This window comes from Alexandromys fortis, unplaced genomic scaffold (assembly GCF_014885135.2).
Source record: "Alexandromys fortis isolate MF-2015 unplaced genomic scaffold, M_Fortis_MF-2015_v1.1 scaffold_217, whole genome shotgun sequence".
In the NCBI taxonomy this organism is placed as follows: Eukaryota; Metazoa; Chordata; class Mammalia; order Rodentia; family Cricetidae; genus Alexandromys; species Alexandromys fortis.
Genome location: NW_026068098.1, coordinates 750,405 through 770,582, shown reverse-complemented (window position 1 = coordinate 770,582; position 20,178 = coordinate 750,405). Strand labels below are relative to the sequence as shown.

Below are 20,178 nucleotides of genomic sequence, written 5' to 3'. Positions count from 1 at the left end.
CGGTAAACTGTAGTTATTACTTGGAGAACAGCGGTGTCTTTGAGTGGTCTACAGCACCCAAATCCCCTCAATCAGCAGCTGCCTAGAACATTCCCCAGAGGTTTAATCACCACCTGCTGAGTGAATGTCACTGTGCCTGCCTCCCTTTGCTCTTTATTTCCCTTAGAAATGGAAACTTGTCTGCTCTTAGTCGGTAACTTTGAGACACCTCTTTACACATAGTCTTATTTTCTGGTGTCAGAATGCTCATATCGTTACCTGGGGAGATGGCTCAGCCAGGGAAGTGTTGGCCCAGAGGCATGAGGATCAGTTTGGATGCCCAGAACCCACATTAAAAGCTGGACCAAGCCTCATGTTCAATATCCCCATACTGAGGAGTTAGGACCCTGGCATCATTGCCAGCCACTCAGTCTAGCAAATTGCCAGGATCCAGGTCCAGGGACAGACCCTGCCTCAAAAAAAAAAAAAAATGAGGCAAACAATTGAGGAAGGCAGCCCACATCAACCTCTAGCCCCCATGCATGTGCATGCAACACACACACCTACTTGTGCGTGCATGTACTCACATTAAAAAAGAACATTACAGCATCTTTCACATACTCTTTTATTAAAACATGCATGTGTGCTCAGTGCGTATATTCATGTATGTTTCCTCTGTGTGTATGCTCAGTGTGTATATTCATGTATGTTTACTCTGTATGAGTGCTCAGTGTGTATATTCATATGCTTCCTCTGTATGTGTGCTCAGTGTGTATATTCATGTATGTTTCCTCCTTATGTATGCTCAGTGGTCCTTCCAGATCCTTGCACTCCACTTCTTATTTTACTTTATTAGATTGTTGTTCATTTCTTTTTTTTATTTTGTCTGGGGATAGATCTTACTGTGTAGCCCAAACTGGTCAGGAACTCTTGATCCTTCTGTCTCGGCTTCCTTAGTGCTACAGTTAAAGGTGTGTGCCAATATGCCTAGATCTCTATAGTTTTAAATTGAGAAAAGTTTAATTTTTGTTTTAAGCAGGGTTTATTTAAATTCTTAAAAACCTAAACGTGAAACTCTAAAATCTGCAAAGTTCATCTTCTGCAGAGTTTCATCACATTAATTTTGGGCCACTGTATTTTCACTACATGGATACCCTGTTACTGTACTGGAGGCCTGACCAGATTGAAGGGCTGGCTTCTGGTGGCCACAGTACTGAGCCACTGGCATCTGCAGCCTAGAAACCTAAAGTGTGCCCCAAGAAAGCTCATCATGACTGGAACAAGGGGCTCACATGGGGAAATAGGGACAACCCCAGCAGCTGTGCCAGGGCTGGTTCCCCAACTTCACGGAATCCAGTACAGCACTCAAGTCCCCACCGTCACGAGGAACTCAGTAGAGATGACAGAAGGGAAGCTGAGACAAAGCTTCCCCATCCCCATCAGAGAGAGAACGAGGGGGCTACCACGACAGAGACAGGCTGGGGCTGTACGGAGAGCAGACAGAAATACAGAATGAGGCAGGGTCTGAGCCAAGATCATAGGCAGCCACTCCACAGCTTGCAGGCCCCACAGGCATGAGATAGCAAATGTGTGTTCCCCTGTCTGCTCTGCACAGTAGCCAAGGCGAGTCCCTGGGGATGGCAGGTCTAGGGCAGGAGCTGACACCCTGGAGTCCCCTCCTGCTGCTGCTTTTCTCTTGGCTGTGACTAACACCTGTCCAAGGCTACTGAAGGAAGGACGTCTTTATTTTGGTTCCGAGTTTCAAAGGGATTCATCGTGCTGGGGAAAGCATGGCAGAGGGATGTTGGGCCCAGTTTGTTAACATGGCAAGAGCCAGTAACTGTCAAAGAGGGTCAGAACCAGAACAGGCCCACCCCTAGTACCTTCATTCTACTAGCTGGACGCCAGACCACAGAGGTCCTACAGCCTTCCTCAACAGTGCCGCTAGTTTAGATTATTGAAACTTGGTTTCTAAACATTTTAGTGTGTGTGTTTCTGAGAATGGGTTTGTGCATGTGAATGCTGGTGCTAATAGAAGTGAGAATTTGAAAAATAAAAATAAAAAAAGAGGAAGGAGGGCTGCTATCTGGTTCCCCTGGAGCTGGAGTAACAGGTGGCTGTGATCTGCATGTCATGGGTGCCAGGAACTGAACTCAGATTCTCTGAAAGAGCAGTACAAAGTACATGCTCTTAACCACCCAGCCATCTTTCTACCCCAGACCGTTAGAACTTGAAATCCTGCCATGACCTGGTCTCATCCTGGCTAACAAAGGTGGCCTCTGGGTCCCAGAGATAGGAAGAGGCTTGTTCAAGGTCACAATGCTACTTAGTAACAGAGCAAGTAACTTTCTTTACAAAAGCTATCAGAAAAGCAAGTTTGTTTCTCTCTCTCTCTCTTTTTTTTTACCCTCTTATTTACTTATAACACATGTGTGAACTAGAGCTTTCATGCTTTGTCAGGTTGGACATTGGGCTTATGGTGAATGAGATCAGCATTCTAGTCTTGCCTCTGTCATTGGCCACAGGAGATTGGTTGAACCTCATTTCCCCATCTACAATACCAGGAGATGAATGAGGTCCCCTCCAAAATCTGAGTTCTGCCTTACAATTCTTAGCAAGTTGTGCTCCATGCTGGCCTGAGACCTGCTGGATCCTAGGGCAGCCCTCCCGCCTCAGAGATGATCTTGCTGTGTTCCCTAGAAGAGATTCAGCAGTGTAGCCCTGGTGCTCTCTGGGCTTCTCCTCGGGCAGCCTCTGGAGCCTTCTAGCTCTCTGAGCCCCGAAGCACATGCATCAAAATAGTTGTGTGATGTCATGTCATAATGGGAATGTGCTCTGGCCAATTGGTGCCAAGAATTGTCTGTACAGGGTGGTTTCCTTTTACAGTCTTCTTAAAGAGACATCACGCTGATCCGCACATGACTAGCAGGCTAGTGCCGGCTCTGCCTACTTGGGTTCCCCTCCTGCTTTAAGTTTAAAGAGAATAAATAACCCGGAGCTCGTCAGTGAGCCGGTGACCTTAACTACATAAACAGCTCCCCTGCAAGGTTCTGTTCGTACCTCCAGTGGCTTCTTGCCTACTTAAGGACAGGCAAGACGACACTCCGGCTGCCGGGAGAGGAGAGGTGCGGCCAGTCAGGACTGTCTTTGCTCAGAAGTCTCAGGGACCTGAGTGAGGCTGCTGAGAGATTCCCTGTGGCTGTTGGGCTGGTCCTGGAGCATAACCCTCATCTCATACTAATCTGAGAGATCGTGGGGAGGGCAGTCAGACCCACAGGCTGTGGCTGAGCTTGACTGCCTCTCGCAGCAGGGTAAGCTGTGACTCCCAGAGATCCTGCACCTGCCAGCTGATGCTGCTCCCCTTCTGCTGAACCCCTGGTCCCCAGCTGTGGCTCATGCTGGTTCTTCAAGTTCTGATATGTTCACCTGTCTCCGCTTCTGTGGCCACAGTGACTCATGAAGCGCTTTGGAAGTCTGAGGGGCAACAAGAAACCCAAGGACCAAAACCGAAGCACGCAGAGGCGCCAGTCGGAACCCCATGGCCTTTTTGGTAGGACCCTGTCCTTTCTGTTTCTCTGATGATCCCATGGTGTGTGTGTGTGTGTGTGTGTGTGTGTGTGTGTGTATGCACATATGTCTGAGTATTGCAAGCTGCTACTTCTTGCTGTGGCATAGCCCTGAGGCAGTGGTTCAGGTAAGAGGATGACCACTGCCCTAACTGGTGGCCTTGCTGCTCCTAGTAACTGCCCGGCCAGCGTCATCACGCTTACTGAAGCGGTTTTCTTTCTCCAGCCTACCTGACCCCGTGGGGTTCAGGGAACAATTGAGATTGTTACTGGTTCAGGAAAAACAGTGGCTTACGGAAGACAGGGGATGAGTGGAAACTGACAGCTTGTGTTGTTCCAAATGGAATGTCGGGTGGGGGGAGGAACCCGTCCATTAAGAGGAAGGGACTCCATCCCCTTGGTCTCTGGCAAGAGATCTGGTGGGCTGAGGGTTACCTGGGAGGAAAAACCCCTCCCGGTTTTGTGTCCCTTGGGGAAAACTGCTTCTGGGACCTGCTGCCTGAGGTTCAGGGGGTTGCGATCAGCCCGGCTGGGAAAGCTGGCCACACGTCTATGCTTCATCTCCTGGAGCTGCGGAAGGGGAAGTGAGTGCGTTCTGTTCGTAGGAGCTGTACAGGTGGAGCCCAAGTGTCTTTACCTCCTGGGGACCTGGATGATATCTGGCCACTCGACCTTGGATGGTAGACGTCACGTTTTAAGGTTCTGAGACTGGGGCTGGAGGTGTGACTCATTTGAGTACTTGCCTAGGGTGTGGTGAAGCCCTGGGTTTATCCCCAGCACTGAGTAAAACTGGGCAGGGTGACACACACCTGTAATCTCAGCACTTGGGAACTGGAGGCAGGAGGATCAGAAGTTCAAGGTCATCCCTGGTCACAAATCAAGTTCAAGGACAGTTTGAGCTGCAGGAGACCCTGTCTCAAAAAAAAAAATGTGACATTTCAACTGGTAAAAATTTTCCACAGGTATGATAGTATGGTGACTTTGACAGGACATCTGGGCAGTAAATATAAGGTGTATATACTATATAAGGTACAATCTGAAAAGAAGAAGGATGTTCTGTCTGCCTGTACCTCTTGCCACAGCAGTACTCCAGAGAACCTCAGTGGTATGAGGAGGGCGAGCATGGACATGAGGATTCCTGGAGTCTAGGAGTTTTCGGACTCATGAAAGAAAAAAAAAAAACTCTGCAAAATGAACCAAACAGTAGAATCCTATTGAGTGTCAGGGTGAATTTACGGAGGAGTGGGGTGCCTGTCTCAGCAGTGTGGGAAGGAAGAAGGGTTGTCTGAACCAGTGAGTCAGTGATTCGTCTAAAAACAAGACTTCCTTTTAGATAACAAAGAAGTAAATGCCCATTTACTCTAGAATTAAATCTGACCCTGTTATTGAACGAAAAGTCTAGTTTTGCTAATGGGGATAGGCATGCAGACCTGTTATTAAACGCCTGGTATGTGCCAGACAGTGGTTTCGGCCCTGGTGTGTGAGATCGGGCTGCCATCCCATCTCCTAAGCTACCGGGATCAGAAATAATATTTTCATCTCCACCAGTACCGTAAGAGCTTGCCTGCAAAGGCTGGCTCTGCCCTCAGGATCAGGAACATGGGAGCTCTCAGGTGCCAGAGCTCTGGGCTCTAGGCTTTCCCTCTAGTTAACACCACACTGAGCTACGAGCCGGGCAGCTCCTCCATAACATCAGGCCTGGACCCCCTGGATGAAAGGAAAAGGCCATGATCTATGGAGGAAGCTTCCTTCCAGCTCTGCTTCCGTCCAGGTCTCCACCCAGGATTCCCTGGGCTCTGAGGAAACATGTCCCCCACAGCTCAAACTGTGTTCTCCAGCCATGCCCCTTCTCTACTTAAAAATGATAATCTAACAATGCCCCTTTCCAGTGGGTCACTCTATCTGTCTAGCAAGTGCCACTTTGATGGAGGATTTTATGTTCTTTGCACCAAGGAGAATTTCACACAAGCCTTTTCTTCTATGGGAGTTTGAGGTGCCTGCCTGTGACTTATTCTCTGGGTCCCCAGAGAAAGCCTTAGGTGGTCAGCACCTGCCTCTTCTGCCCTTTGACTCTCCTCTGCTGCTGGGCAGTTGTCTTAGTTAGGGCTTCTATTACTGCGATGAAAGGGTTTGTGGGGCTTACTCTTCCACACTGCGTATCCGTCAGTGAAGGAAGCCAGGGCAGGAACCTGGAGGCAGGGGCTGATGCAGAGGCTGTAGAGGGGTGCTGCTCACTGGCTTGCTTTCCATGGTGGTTCTTAGAGAACCCAGAACTACCAGCCCAGGGATGGTACCACCCTCGGTGTGCTGGGCCCTCCCCCATCAATCGCTAAGAAAACGTCCTACTGGCTTGCATGCAGCCTGGTCTTACGAAGGTGTTTCCTTAATTGAGGCTTCCTCCTCTCTAATGACTTTATAGCTTGTGACAAGTTGACATAAAACCATCCAGCACAGCCATATTCCACAGAGTCTACTAATCCCAACACGTGGAACTGCTCCTATGGGGACAGGACAGACGCCCTCTGCCTTTCATCCAGGGTCTTCCCTGCCGGCCTCCAGTCAAGTCTCCATGCCTTTGTCTCGCGCACATGCACGCTCACACATACACACGTATACAGATTCATAGGTTCACAGGCTTCCTCCACACTCACCCGTGCACCTGTGCACCCATGCACACTTGCACTCGCCTCCACGCAGCTGTCCTGGGAGCCTCCAGAACAGCTGGAGGGGATTAGCAGCGGGCTCAGGTGGGTCTGCCCTGTCCTGGAGCCATTGACAATGAGCTGTGGGCCTTTCACCAGGAAGCAGGAAGCTGTCACTGGACAATTGACTGCCTGGTCACAGGGTGCTGGACCCGACTGAATGTGGACTGTGATTGCAGTTGCACCAAGGCAAACCTCGCACATGGAGTTTTGTGCTCTGTGGGCCAGGCAAAGTTTCCATGCACACCTTCCTCTCAGTCTCTTCAGTAGAGAGAGATCCAGACTGGGCCAGCAGAGAGCAGCTGGAGATAACAGCGATGATGTTAAAGGAGATTAGGAGGGAAAGAGCGCTACACAGCCTCCTTTCCACCCCCTGCAGGTGGGCAGAGTTAAATAAAACCTGGTTGGCATGAGACCCTGACCTGTGACCACCTGCTGCTCTTCCACTGAGCCCAGCTCAGCAGGATCACGCTGTGACTTTGTGAGAAGCCTCCTTCTTCTACCCTGTCAGCTTCCTCCCCCTATACCGCCAAGCCTTACTGGCACAGCTGTTTGGTCCCGCCAACGTAGCATAGACCTGGAGTGTACGTGGCCCTAGGAGAACATGAAAAGCTCTGCCTCAGAGGTCAAGGCTGAGAAGCAAGGTCTGTCTGTCTGCTCTGTCCTTTCCTCAGTGACATTCTGTCCCATCATGGTCCTCATTCTGTCTCTGTTGTCCATACACCCCACCACACACACCTGCTGGCCCTGAGTGTCTTGAATGAATTTGCTGTAAACACCACAACACAGTCTAACTTTTCATAGTAGGACTTTTCAGTCATGCACAGGCAGATATAGTGGCACCCATTCCCAGGCCCAGCCATCTCCCGTATCCTGACAGTTCCCCTGGCTCCACTTTCTGCTGGTCCCTAGCTCTGAGGACACAGCAGCAAGCAAACATCAATCCTGTGTGGGACGTACAGTCCCGTGAGGGTAGACGCACAGTGAGGCTCTTTGTCTAATGGTGGCAAAATATGCACAGCTCAGCATTTGCTGTCTCTGCCACGTGGCAGTGTGCGACTCAGTCGCATTAAGGATTGCGACCACAATGTCGCATTGCTCTGCAGCGGCCACTCTGTCCACCCCAGAGCTTCTCATCATTCCCCAGAATTCTGTACCCGTTAAATGCCTTCCATGCCCCAGTCCCCGGCCACCCTCATTTTGCTCACTGTCTCTTTGGAATTGATGACTCTGAACTCCTCGTACCAGTGGGATCTTGGGGGAGGTGGGGGATGGGGTGGTCACTTAGTGGATAAAACACTTGCAGTGCAAGCAGGAGGGCTTGTGTTCAGATGGCCAGTGCCTGTGACAACGTGAAGTGTGGTGCATAACTGTTTCTCCAGCGCCAGAGTAGCCTTGGGGCAGGGGACAGGCGGGTCCTAGGCGTTCAGTCCTAGCCAAATCCAGGAGCCCCAGGTTCAGTGGCGAGACCACGTCCCAAACACTATGGTGGGGAATGAAAAGGAAGATATCCAACCTTGGCCTTTGACCCCCCTCACCGCACACAGAACTGGAACCATGCAGCATTTGTCCCTTTGCGAATGACTTGTTAGGGCAGATGAATGGTTTTTGTCAGAGAACACGGTGGTGAGGTCTAAAAGGCGTGTGAAGGGTAGGCTCACAGGGCGTGGCTACAGAGGGGAGCCAGCCTGTGATCCAAACCTTCCTCCAGGAAGAAGGATGTTGAATTGAACCTTTAAAAAACATCTTACAGCCGTGAGCAGGAATCTGGTTTGTACTTGTGTGAGGTGAAGCCCCTGAGTGTCTGGAGAAGATGGCTGAGGTGCTAAGGGCAGGAATTGTGGCTGAAACTGGAATGAGGGGAGGGTTGAGCTGAGTTTCAGCTGGGCCTTCTTCCACATGGCCCTGCAAGCCTGGCCTCTGCCCAGAGCTGGTGTCCATCCTTTCTGTACCACACAGAAGACTAGAGACACAATGAACTTACCGGTTAGGACAAGCGCCTTCCTAGGAGGACAGTAACAGTTCAGTGGTCAGTGGAGCAGTGTCTGGGACTAGGAGCCAGCCACTGGCCATTCATCTTTAGTTCAGGAACCTACCGGGGCCAGGCCCACCTCCTGCCCACCTTGCTCTAGCCTGGATCAGGAACCCTGCCATCTGTGGGCCGTTCCTCTTGCAGAACCAGTTCACAGTAGCCTGGACATGGAATGGGCCAGCTTCCAGTCTGGTTTTCTCCAAGAAGCTGAATCAGTCAGTGGCAAGTAGCAGAGTGGCGGAGGCACCTTCCCTCGGGCAGTTCAGTCCCAGCACCTCCGGGCAGTGATGGCTGGAGGGAGGGTGAAAGAGACCAGGGCCAGTTGGCCTTTCCCTCTCCGGTTCCCCTCCCAGGTGCCCAAAGTCATTGCTCTGAGCAGAGCACTGTGCAGATCAGGAAGATAGCACTAACCCACAGAAGCCCATTAGAAACTGTCCTGTCTGGAGACCCGAGAGAACACAGGACTGTCAGTGAGGAGCATGCTGGGTGGCTTGGGGCTCCCGGGAGCAGTGTGACTTTGGAGGGCAGCTCTTCTGGAGATCCAGGCTCTGAGCAAACTTTCAGTAGTGGGCAAATGGTGCTGGGCCCAGAAACATTGCAGTGTCAGAAGATACTAGAAGGTACTAGAAACTAAAACAAGCCTACCGAACCAAGAAGGAATAGAACGGGGTAGGAAAGGGGAGTTAGAAAAGAGCGTGAGTTCAGGAGACGCCTTCCAGGGTTCCATGACCCTGCGCTTGGGTTAGCGTCTGTCTTGGGCCACAATCAGTCCCTGGTCCTGCCACCACAATCTTTAAACCTGGCCAACAAAGAGCCATGGTGTCCAAGGTGATGTGATCACCCAGCTTCCAGGCCTTGGAAAACACGAGAGCTCAGCTCCTGCAGAGAGCAAGCAGAATCTATCCTTCTGTTGTGATCTGTGCTCCAGGAACCGAGAAGGAAAAACATGTGGATTCTGAACACTCTAAAGAACAAATCAACACTGAGTGTTCTCTGAAGCCGAGTGGTTTCTTACACCACCCTGTATCCTTGGCCCCAAGCCTCAGTGGGCCCTACTTCTTTCCCCTAAACTTCTCATGCAAGGGCTGGGTGCAGTCCTAGTCCCCGGGGAGCATCGCCTCCCCAAGGATCTTAGTCTTCTGTGGCTGGGTGTAGAGGCGGCTTCCCAGGAGAAATGGGGACTGGAGCCATCAGGGTAAGTAGTGAATAGATGGGCTCAGGCTTGGGGCCCAGGTCTTGGAGTCTTGCTGTAGCAGGAAGCCAGTGAGGGCCTCAAATAAACTCACAAGGAAGCTATGGTGAGTTGGGACCTAAGGTGCTTGAGAGGCCCAACCATGAACAGGAAGAGATAACACAAACCAACAACAGCTGATTTCCCAAGTTAAAGCAAACACTAACAAGGCTTAGCAGAAGTCAGCCTTCCCAGAGTGTTCCTGGAAATAACTCATATCACACCTGTTCTTTCTGTCAATGTGAAAAAGAAAATAACAATTGTGAAATAAGAAAACAGTTCATTCTAAGCCCAAGCACCAGACATCATGGCTTGGAACATGGACATAGGCTACTCAGAATGAGGTGGGTCCCCAAAGATCATGGTCCTCCTACAGAGAAATGGCTGAGGTCCACACAGTCCCCAAAGATGGAGACTAGCCAGGAAGTGGGCTACAGAGAGATGAGGAATTTCTCCTCCCGGCTTTTGACGCAGTCTTCCGCTGGGTGAAATACTTTATGCAGAAGCAGTGCCCGCTCATTCCCCAGCCTTGAGGTCGGGACGGGTGAGAGGCCCAACAGCCTAGCTTACATTTGAGGGTCTTATCCAACAGTCACAGAAATTCAGGTCAGAGGCAAAGGCTGATAATAAATGGCTGCCATTGGGGGCCAAAGACCACTCAATACAGCCTGGGCTTTTTCATTGTTTGCTTTTAAATAGGGTCTCATTATCCATCCTCCTGTCCCAGATGGGCCCAGATCACAGGTGTTTCAATAGGGTCTCATTATCCATCCTCCTGTCCCAGATGGGCCCAGATCACAGGTGTTTCAATAGGGTCTCATTATCCATCCTCCTGTCCCAGATGGGCCCAGATCACAGGTGTTTCAATAGGGTCTCATTATTCATCCTCCTGTCCCAGATGGGCCCAGATCACAGGTGTTTCAATAGGGTCTCATTATCCATCCTCCTGTCTCAGATGGGCCCAGATCACAGGTGTTTGCCACCACATGCCATGAACCTTTTTCTCTTGGCCCAATCCCATCTCCCCAAAAGGCTGTGATGCCCCAACTCAGCAGATGGCAAATCATCTAGGAAGTCTTACACAGAGACAGGCTCGTTAGAGAACATTAATCCACACTTCTTCCCTGGAACCTTAAGTTTGCTGGGAGTCAAGCCAGAAACAGCCCACGCTACACCCCTTGACTGTGGAATTCAGAGTTGCCACTCCCATGGGCTGAGTAAAGTGCTCTTCTTTCTGCTTGTACCATGAGAGAGGCCTGCAGAAGAATTTCAGTGACGGAGAAGTTCACCATGGGCCTTTGAGAAACTCTTAGAATCCTTAAAATAAAACAAACAAGTAGATGCTTTCCCATATGTATTTTGTTGCCCAATATTTTATTGTATATACCAATAAGTAGATGATAGATTTGTAGGTTAATGAATGGTAGGAGATAGATAGATGGATGGATAGATAGATAGATAGATAGATAGATAGATAGATGACTGACTACTTTGGTTTCTATTATTGTGTTATCTATTGCTTATGCACTGTGACCAAAAGCAGCTTCAGGTAGGAAAGGTTTTATTTGACCTACATGTCTTGATCACAGTTCCTTACTAAGGGAACTCAGGGCAGGAGCCTTGAGGCAGGGACTGAAGCAGAGGCCAGGGAGGGGCGTCGCCTATTGCCTTACTCATCATAGCTTACTCAGCCTTTCTTGTACAACTCAGGACTAACTGCCCAAGGGTGGCACCACCTATAGTAGGCTGGGCCCTTCCACTTTGATCACTAATCAAAAAACTGCCCTTCAGATTTGTCCAAAGACCAACATGATGGAGACATTTCTCTCAATTGAAGCTCATCTTCCCAAATGATGTCAAGTTGACAAAAGTAACAACTAACCTGCTCAGTAGTGGAATGTACTGATAAATAGATAGAGTGGGCAGGTAAGTAGATAGATAGATAGATAGATAGATAGATAGATAGATAGATGATAGGTAGACAGATAGATAATAGATAGATTATAGATAGATGATAGATTATAGATGGATTATAGATAGATGGTAGATAGATAGCTATAGATAGACGATAGATAGATGATAGATAGATAGATGATAGATTATAGATAGATGATTGATAGATAGATAGATGATAGATAGATTATGGCTATAGATAGATAGATAGATAGATAGATAGATAGATAGATAGATAGATGATAGATTATAGATAGATGTTAGATAGATTATAGATAGATAGATAGATAGATAGATAATAGATGATAGATAATAGATAGATTATAGAGAGAGATAGATAATAGATAGAGGATAGATAGAGATAGATAGATAGATAGATAGATAGATAGATAGAAGATAGGTAAATAGATGACAGATGGACAGACAGAGGCTGGATAGAGATAAACAGATGATGGATTTGTCTATGTCATTTTTCTATTGCTGTCAAGAAACACCATGGTCAAGGCAATTTATAAAATAAATATAAAATAACGTGTTTAATTGGGGGCCTGTTTAGAGTTTCAGAGGGGGACTCCATGCCCATCATGGCGGGGAGCATGCGGCGGGCAGACATGGCACTGGAGCACCAGCTTAGAACTTACATCTGGTCCACAACACTATGCAGAGGAGAGGAGAGGAGAGGAAAGAGAGAGAGAGAGAGAGAGAGAGAGAGAGAGAGAGAGAGAGAGAGAGAGAGAGAGAAGCATACTAGCTGGGAATGGTGTGGGCTTTTGAAACCTCAAAATGAGCCAATGGGGGCCATTCTCATTCAAACCACCACAAATGAGGGCTGTGTGGGCAGATGAATGGATGGGTGGGTGGATGTCTTAGTCAGTGTTCTGTTGTGTGAAGAGACACTATGACCTAGGCAACGCTTATAAAATAATGATTTAATTGGGGCTTGTTTACAATTTCAGAGTTTTAATCCATTATTATGGCAGAAAACATAGCAGCACATAGACAGACATGGTGCCGGAGAAGTAGCTAAGAGTTCTACATCTGAACCCACAGGCAACAGGATGAGAGAGCCACCGGGCCTGGCTTGGGCTTCTGAAACCTCAAAGCCCAGCCATAGTAATATATGTCCTTCAACAAGGCCACACCTCCTGATCCTTCTGAGTAGTGCCACTCCCTAAGTATTTGAAAATATGAACCTGTGGGGGCCACTTTTATTCAAACCACCACAGATAGATGGACAGATGGACAGACAGACAGACAAAACAGCATAAAAGTATAGGAAAATGTCTGGCTTCCCAGGAGTGGGAGACCATTTAGAATGTTGACTTGATCAGTGGAGAGAGAAGTCCTAAGGCCAGATGGGAGAGAATGACCCTGCACCCTCATCTCACACACTCAGACAGTCTGCTCTGTGGCCGAGAGTTTGGTGGAGGAGACCTGAGCATTCTACCAGCAGGAGACAGCCCTGACCTTAATTTTTTAGTCTGGGACAGATGGTGACATTTAGAGAGAGCTCAGCTTCATCCTGGCTGAGGAACACCCAGAAAAGCAAGCCACAGCTGAGCTGTGTGTGAGGCCCCAAAGAACCTTGGGGACCTCAGACCCCTCCCTCTAGGGAAGTTTTTCTCAACCTTCCTAATGCTGTGACCCTTTAATATAGCTCTTCATATTGTGGTGATCCCAACCATAAAATTATTTTTGTTGCTACTTCATAACTGTAATTGTGCTAGTTATGAATCCCAATGTAAATATCTGTGTTTTCTGATGGCCTTAGGTGATCCCTGAGAATGGATCTGTTGACCCCCAAAGGGGTCGCAACCCCAAGTTGAGAACTGCTGCTCTAGCGTCTCTCCCTACCTGGAGGCAGGATCAACTCCCCTCCCATTGCCTTTCTCAGGAAGGAGCCTCCTGCACCATGGGGCTGAAAAGACTTGGGAATTAAAAGTGAAGACAACCAGAGAACAATGAGTGTAGCATCTTCTATTGGGGGTCATTTGGGGTCTTTTGTTTATTGTTTGTGATGCTGGGGATAGAGCCAGTTCCCAGTCTTTTTGATGGTCTTACATATGGGCCTCCCTGAGGGACCCTACTCCCCTCCAGAGGTTACCCAGTTCTTACCAAAGGTTGCCCAGAGCCTGCCCATTATATACACAGCAACCAGTTGGAGCCATGGCTCTGCACAGCTACTCCATGGGGCCCTAGTCACTGGGGGCTGGGACAGACAGACAGACAATCCTGAGGCCCACTGAAAGAGACATCCACAGAAGCCAGTCTTTGTCTGCTCATCCTGCCTTACCTTTCTCCTTGGAAACAAGAGTCAAGGCTCGGTCTGTGCTCTCCTTTCTCCTCTGCTTCTTGACCAGGCCCGATTCTCCTCTTTGTGCCCCTCCCCTACATGGCCATGCCACGCCCCCTCCTCTTGGGGCCTGTAACTGTCTCCTCATCACCGGCCTGACCACACCCGAGTCATCCTAAACCCCACATTTTAAAATACTGCCTCTAAAGCTAGACTCTTGATTTCCTGGCTTTGTGAGTGCAACTGTGGCTCCTGGAGCTTGGCTCCCCCGCCATCAGGTCACAGTTCGCATAGAACGCAGGCTCTGCACCCATCTGTTTGTAGGTGGACACAAGCCGTCTTCAGGCTCATTCTCACAGGCATCCTGATCATCCGGGCATCTGCTGGGCTTGGTCTGGGCTCCCTGGTGGTAGGTGCACTCAGAGGTAGCCTTAGAAGGTGGGCAAGGGGGCCTAGTCAGTAGGTAGATAAGAAGCATGCGCAAAGCAGCCTAGTCAGTAGGTAGATAAGAAGCGCGCGCAAAGCCTCGGATTCCATTCCCACCACTGTATGATTGGATCGCTCTTTCCTGTAATCCCAGCCCTTGAGAGCGGAAGAAGATCAGGAGTTCACGGTTATCATTGGCTACGTAGAGAGTTTAGGCTAGCCTGGGCTATAGGAAACCCTGATTCAACAAACCAACAAAACAGTGCGGTGTCTCAGTATGTGCCATTTGCCTCACTGGCTGGGCCTGCTTGGGTCCCCGCCCACGCCCCTGCCCACCAATCTTCCCAGCGGTGCCCGCCAGCCCCCTCTGCCTATTGTCTAAAGTCTGTGCAAATGTAGGCGAGTCTCCTCACCTGTGATTGAGATTTGGCATCCGTTCCCAGTCAGCTCTCTGGTTCTTCTCTCAGTCCCCCGTTCAGATTCACTTCCTACTAGCAAGACTCAGGCTCAGTCTCCCCATGGCATGCAGACGGTAGGCAGGGACCCCCACGGGCAGGACCACTCTGTTCCCCAAGGTAGCATTCCTGTCAAGACTCTGTGTTGGGATTTCTCTGCGACTGGGAATCTGAGCAGCTCTGGGTTTGTAACCACTCGCCGTCACTATAGCAACCCCTGACTTAACCAGCCAAACGCTAAAAATAGATCACCTCATCCCTAATATAGAAAAATGAAGGAAAATGAGAGAGAGGGGCAGGACTCACCCCATCCGGTTACTAGAACCCGGATCAACTTGGAGAGGGCAGCGGTGCAGCTGCTGGGGTCTCTACCCAAGATAGAAAGACCAGGAGGTAGGGGACACACCTGGAATGTCCTCAGAGCTGCTGTGGATTGGCCCTTCCCCTTGCACCAGGCCTCAGCTGTCCTCTTTCTGTTCTGATAGAGCATAGTAAAGTCCAGTGTATCCTAGGCAGGGGCTGGCTGCAGCCTTTTCTGTTTTCTGTTGTGTGTGTCGGGGGGGGGGGGGGCATTGTTTTGTTATCTAGACAGGCTTACCTTGTACTCCAGGCTTACCTTGACCTCACATTGTCTCCTGAGTTGCAGGTGGGCACCCCCATGCCTGGCTTGTTCCGTTTTCCATCCTAGCTTGTCTGTGGAATGTAAATATGTTTTTGAGGGCAGGGGTGTAATTCGCAGGACATCATGAGAGCTCCTAGTCCTGGCATACGAAATACTGAAAGGCTTGGGAGGGCTGGACACAGCTGCTCCCCAGAGTGAGCCTGGGTGAGCCTTCAGCTATCTGAAAGGCTGCCCACCCTACTGGAGAGAGAGGCTGGTTCATCCTCCGAGGTGGGAAGACAGAACTTGCCACTCTAGGACCAGCCCCTCCCTGTGACAGCACGTGCCGTGACTCTCAGTGGATTTGATTGCACTACCCAAATCATAGACATTCAAGGACATTTCAAAATGCTTCAGAATTGTTCTGGAGAGGGGCTGCGTAGGAAGGAAGTGGAGCCTGTCCGTGCTGGGTCTGAATTGTGCTGTCCTTCTACATGGTATCTGAGAGTGGGGTTATTGGCGCCTCCTGAAGTAGAACGTCCTAGTGAAACTGACCTGTGTCCCCTGAACACCTGTCTGCAGACAGTGGCTGCACTGTAGCCTTCCTCGTCCTTGGGGCAGGCTTTTAAGGTGATAAAAGATGAAGCCAAGACGTAGTGGCACACGCCTTTAATCCCAGCACTCAGGAGGCAGAAGCCCATGGATCTCTGTGAGTTCGAGGCCAGCTCTACAGAGCTACAGAGCATGAGAGCTATGCTTGGAATTGTGCATGGCTTAGATGGTAGAAGTGTCCCCTGCCATAGGCCGGGGACAGCCGGGGTGCTTGGGGGCTTGGGTTTGGGCCTTTCTGGAAAACCCCACTGCCAGGATCCCTTAGGGAGACACCCTTCTTTTCTCCTTGTCTCTCCTCCTCCTATCCCCATCTCTTCCTCTCTCTCTCTCTCTCTCTCTCTCTCTCTCTCTCTCTCTCCCTCTCTCCCTCTTCCTCTCCTTCCTTCCCTCACTTCTTTTTTGTAATGAACAAACAAAACTAAACAACCATTTTCATCGTCTAAAAGCGTTGGCTTGACAATGCTAAGCACATTTGCATCATGGTGACACACCCCATCCACTCTCTACTCTCAGAATTCATCCTCCAAGCTGCGTCCATCACACAGGTACCCCCTCCAGTCCCGGGCATCCCCCAATCTACTGTCTCTAGGCATCTCATTCTGGGGACCTCACAGAATGAAATAGAGCGGTGATGTTTTTCTCTCCATCCTTTTTGTTCAACGCCCTTGGGTTCTTGTGAGCTGTGCCATGTCCGTACTCTGTGTCAGGTCGCCTTATGCTATGGTGGGTTCCTTCCCATGCTCAGGCGGGTTCCCCCATGTTGTGGCCCCTTCCAGATGCCCTTGAAAGCCTGGAATATTCCGCCATTTAGAGGCCCCTTTTATACATTTAGTTATGTGTCATGGGATGTCTGAGCTGTGTCCTGTGTGTCCTGTTTTTTGTCATACCTGCTGGAAACATCAACGTCTCTTTAGAAGAGACAAGTGAAGCAGCAGTTGTCCCCTCCCTCCCAGTCCTTGCAGTGAAAGTAGCAGTCCCTGCTACTGGTAGACACCCAAGTCACACTACAGACCCACTCAGCGCCCCCTGCTGGACCTAGGCCAGAGGCGCTGCACTCCCATCCAGCTAGAGCCACCACAGCCCAGAGGCATCCACTGGGAGTGAGTACCTAACCTCAGACAGCCCAGTGGAAGTTTTGGGGCACACATGGAGTGATATGCTGAGACCCTAGGACCTATAACACCCCCACAATGTGGTGTGAAAGGGAGACATCCAGCTGCACTGCCTCACAGTCCCATACCGCCCTCTGTCACACTGCCCTTCAAGAAGGCCTTTCTGAGACCCCAGCACCTAAGTGTGAATCAGAGAGCCAGGCATACACTCAGGCTTATGCAGGGTCATCATGGAAGAGGTCCTTCGAGAAGAGGAACCTAGGAGAATTCCCAGGAGGGAAGCTGTGGGACTCATGGGCACCATTTGGATGAAGACCAACCCAAATCACCAAGGGCTCACCCAGGCTTCCCAGCCTGCAGGTTCCTGGGCAGCTGGCCCCATGGGAGCTGTAAAGGACAGCAAAGTCAAAGCAGCCATCAGAGCAGTCCTGGGACAATCCACACAGTGCTGGGAAGTTCATCCTGTGCTTTCAAGAAGTGAAATAAACAGGCACCATCTAAGTTTGTGCATGATCTGTGTTAGCATCAGAGATCGAGTTCAGGCGAGCAGATGTAACTCAGGTCATAAAAACAGAGTCCAGCCGCTTAAAGTACTTACTGTGCAAGCATAAGGACCTGAGTTCGATCCCCAGCCCAAACTTTAAAACAATGCATGATGGTCTACCCTTGTGGGAAAGCAGAAACAGGAGAATCCCTAGGGCTTGCTGGCCAGACCACTCTAACCAAAACAGCAAGCTCCGGACCAATGAGAGATGCTGTCTGGAAAAACAAGGTGGACAGACAGACAGCTCCTGAGGAACCCAACCGAAGGGTGACCTCTGGCCTCCATAGGCACGTGTTTGCGTGAACACATATACACATCAGCACACATGTACGGGGTGGGGAGAAGAGGTAGCGTTTACCTATTCAATCCGTTTCCGGTCAGAACCCTCAAGTCCAAAAGCAGCTGGGTATCCCTTGAAGAACCCCAGCACCCCACTAAGCAAATGTACTGCAGGTCTTTCTCCCAGAGACCCACCCCAAGGGGCTGGAGGCCTTTATCAGGACAACTGTGCATCGGGGGAAAGGTCACCCACGTATGGAGAGTGCCCCCAGTACCCTTAGTCAAGCGGAAAGGGCACAGGACTATAGATGGAGACTTTCAGAGCCAACAGGAGAGTTGACAGGCACTTGACAGAGTTGAAAGGACTGAGGAATGTCATTTAATCAGCCACTGGACACTGTCTATCTAATCAGCCTGGGTACGTGTTAGCAGAACACCCCAAATAAGAAAGTGCCAGTGACAGCCGTGGTTGGGTGTGTTGAGCTGTCTGCTGATGGCGGGAAGGCCGCAGCACATGCTCCTGTGCTCCTTGGACCCACAGAGCCTCTCGGGGCAACAGGCCCCACGGGAGCCTTGCTGTTATTTCAGAACGGATGCGGCTCTGCCCACTCCTACCTATGACAGTCAGTTCTTTGATTGGAACAAAGCCTTGTCTTCTGCAGTGAAGGAGGAGCCCCCAGAAGGGACTCTGGTGGGGAATGGGTGGATGGCTGGTGGAGCTTGACCTGGGTGCTGCGGGTCAAACCCAGGGCTGCAGGAATTCTGAGCAGGTGCTCACCACGGAGCTGTGCCCAGGCACTGGGCATGGGCTTCGCTGCAGAGTGAAGGAAAGGAAGCCAAGGGCAGCACACCTTTGAGACGGGGAAGGAAGAACTTGGCAGGCTGTGGGCTGGTAGTGTGGACAGAAGAGGAAGTTCCAGACAGTCCTCTGGCCACAGGAGCTAGATAGCAGGGCTTTGAGCTCTCCAGCTCCATATGGGTGATCACCCTTAGCTTTGCCCCCAGAAGGCTCTAACCAAAGCCTGTGATTTTCCTGGTGTTCCCTTGTGCTGCAGCCATGTGAAACTGTAGCTGTCAATGCGCAGAGGATTCTGAAAGGCTGAAGTAGGTGGGGTTTCGTCATGCCTGCCTGCTTGCAAGTGATGGTTGCATCCGTTCAGAGAAGATGTTCAGCCCCACACTGATGTTTTGGGGGTTGTCTGGACAGCCGTGTGCTTAAATAGGTAGTACACGGTGAGGTTAAAATATTCGAGAAGGGTAAAGAGTATCTGGTAAAAAAGGAGACCTGCAGGCTGGAGCAGAGGCTCAGCCAGTAGAGTTCTTGCTTCACACACATGTGAACCTAGTTCAGCCTTCAAAGCCATGTAAAACGTCTATATGTGATGTAGTGTCTGTGGGGGTGGAGACAGGACATCCCAGGGCTTGCCGGCCAGTCAGCCTAGCCTAATGGAAGCTCCTGGCCAGTAAGTGACCCCATCTCAAAAGCCAAGGGGGAAGGCAAGAGAGGCAACAGCCAAGGCTGACCTCTTACCTTCACATGCACACACAACATGCATGTACACATGTGGATATGCACCCACAAATGCGTTCAGCCAGGCAAAGCACAACAGGGCATATACATAACACGTTTTTCCCTTCTGGAATCCAGTCCGCCTGTCTCTCTGTCTGGAGGGCAAGACATTTCAGGGTGCTTCAGAGATAGCCAGGCACTTAGGCGTTTACTGTCATTATAATAATTTGGTATAAATGATAGCATATTATGCGTTTTGTTCTGCCATGTTCTTTTTTAACCCTGCACAGCAGAAGGAGATTTACTGAAGATGAATGCATTCATCTTTAAGCGACAGAACTCTGCCCCACAGCAGGAAATGCATCTCTTAGTCAACTGGATTCTAGGAGGCTGGGCCACAGGGATGTTTTAAAGGCAGAATGAAGAAGGTAGCCTTGGTTAGTTTTGGTTTGTTTTTTGTTTTTTGGGGTTTTTTTTTTTTTGTTTTTTGGGTTTTTTTTTTTGTTTTCTTTTTGTTTAAATTTGTTTACGAGCATGCTTGTGCAAAGGAGTTTATGTCAATGTAAGCAAGGAGGTCAGAGGACAGCTTACAGGAGTGGGGTTTCTCTGACCACCATGCGGGTCCCAGGGACTGAACTCACATCGTCAGACTTGGCAGCAAGCGCCTTTACCCACTGAGCCATCCCGCAGCAACCCTTGCCCACAAGTGTCATAGCAAGGGTGGTTTTGAGTGTGACTTTGAACAGGCTGCTGCTTGGCAGTTGTCCCTGAAGTACTTTCTATGATAAGAAGGCTGTGGTTCTGACCGTTTTTTTCGTGTTGGTCTATTATCAGACCTAAGCATAAGGCTTCTTCCTTCGTAGTCTTGACGCTCTATTTATTT

The 20,178-nt window shown here is 49.9% G+C and overlaps 1 protein-coding gene across 8 annotated transcripts in view; it reads left to right on the top strand.

The window, feature by feature from the left end:
* The window catches only part of Prkag2 (protein kinase AMP-activated non-catalytic subunit gamma 2), a 272,656-nt gene that overhangs the window by 112,659 nt on the left and 139,819 nt on the right, over positions 1-20,178 (top strand). The window contains exon 1 of one of the 8 annotated variants that reach the window (XM_050123669.1): positions 3,034-3,529. The exons of 6 other annotated variants lie outside the window; for them this stretch is intronic. In XM_050123669.1, coding sequence (XP_049979626.1) covers positions 3,436-3,529 — 94 coding nt within the window. In that variant the 5' untranslated portion in view covers positions 3,034-3,435. Of the gene's footprint in view, positions 1-3,033; positions 3,530-20,178 lie in introns of those variants that run through there. One more of the 8 variants, XM_050123668.1, reaches the window with a different exon arrangement.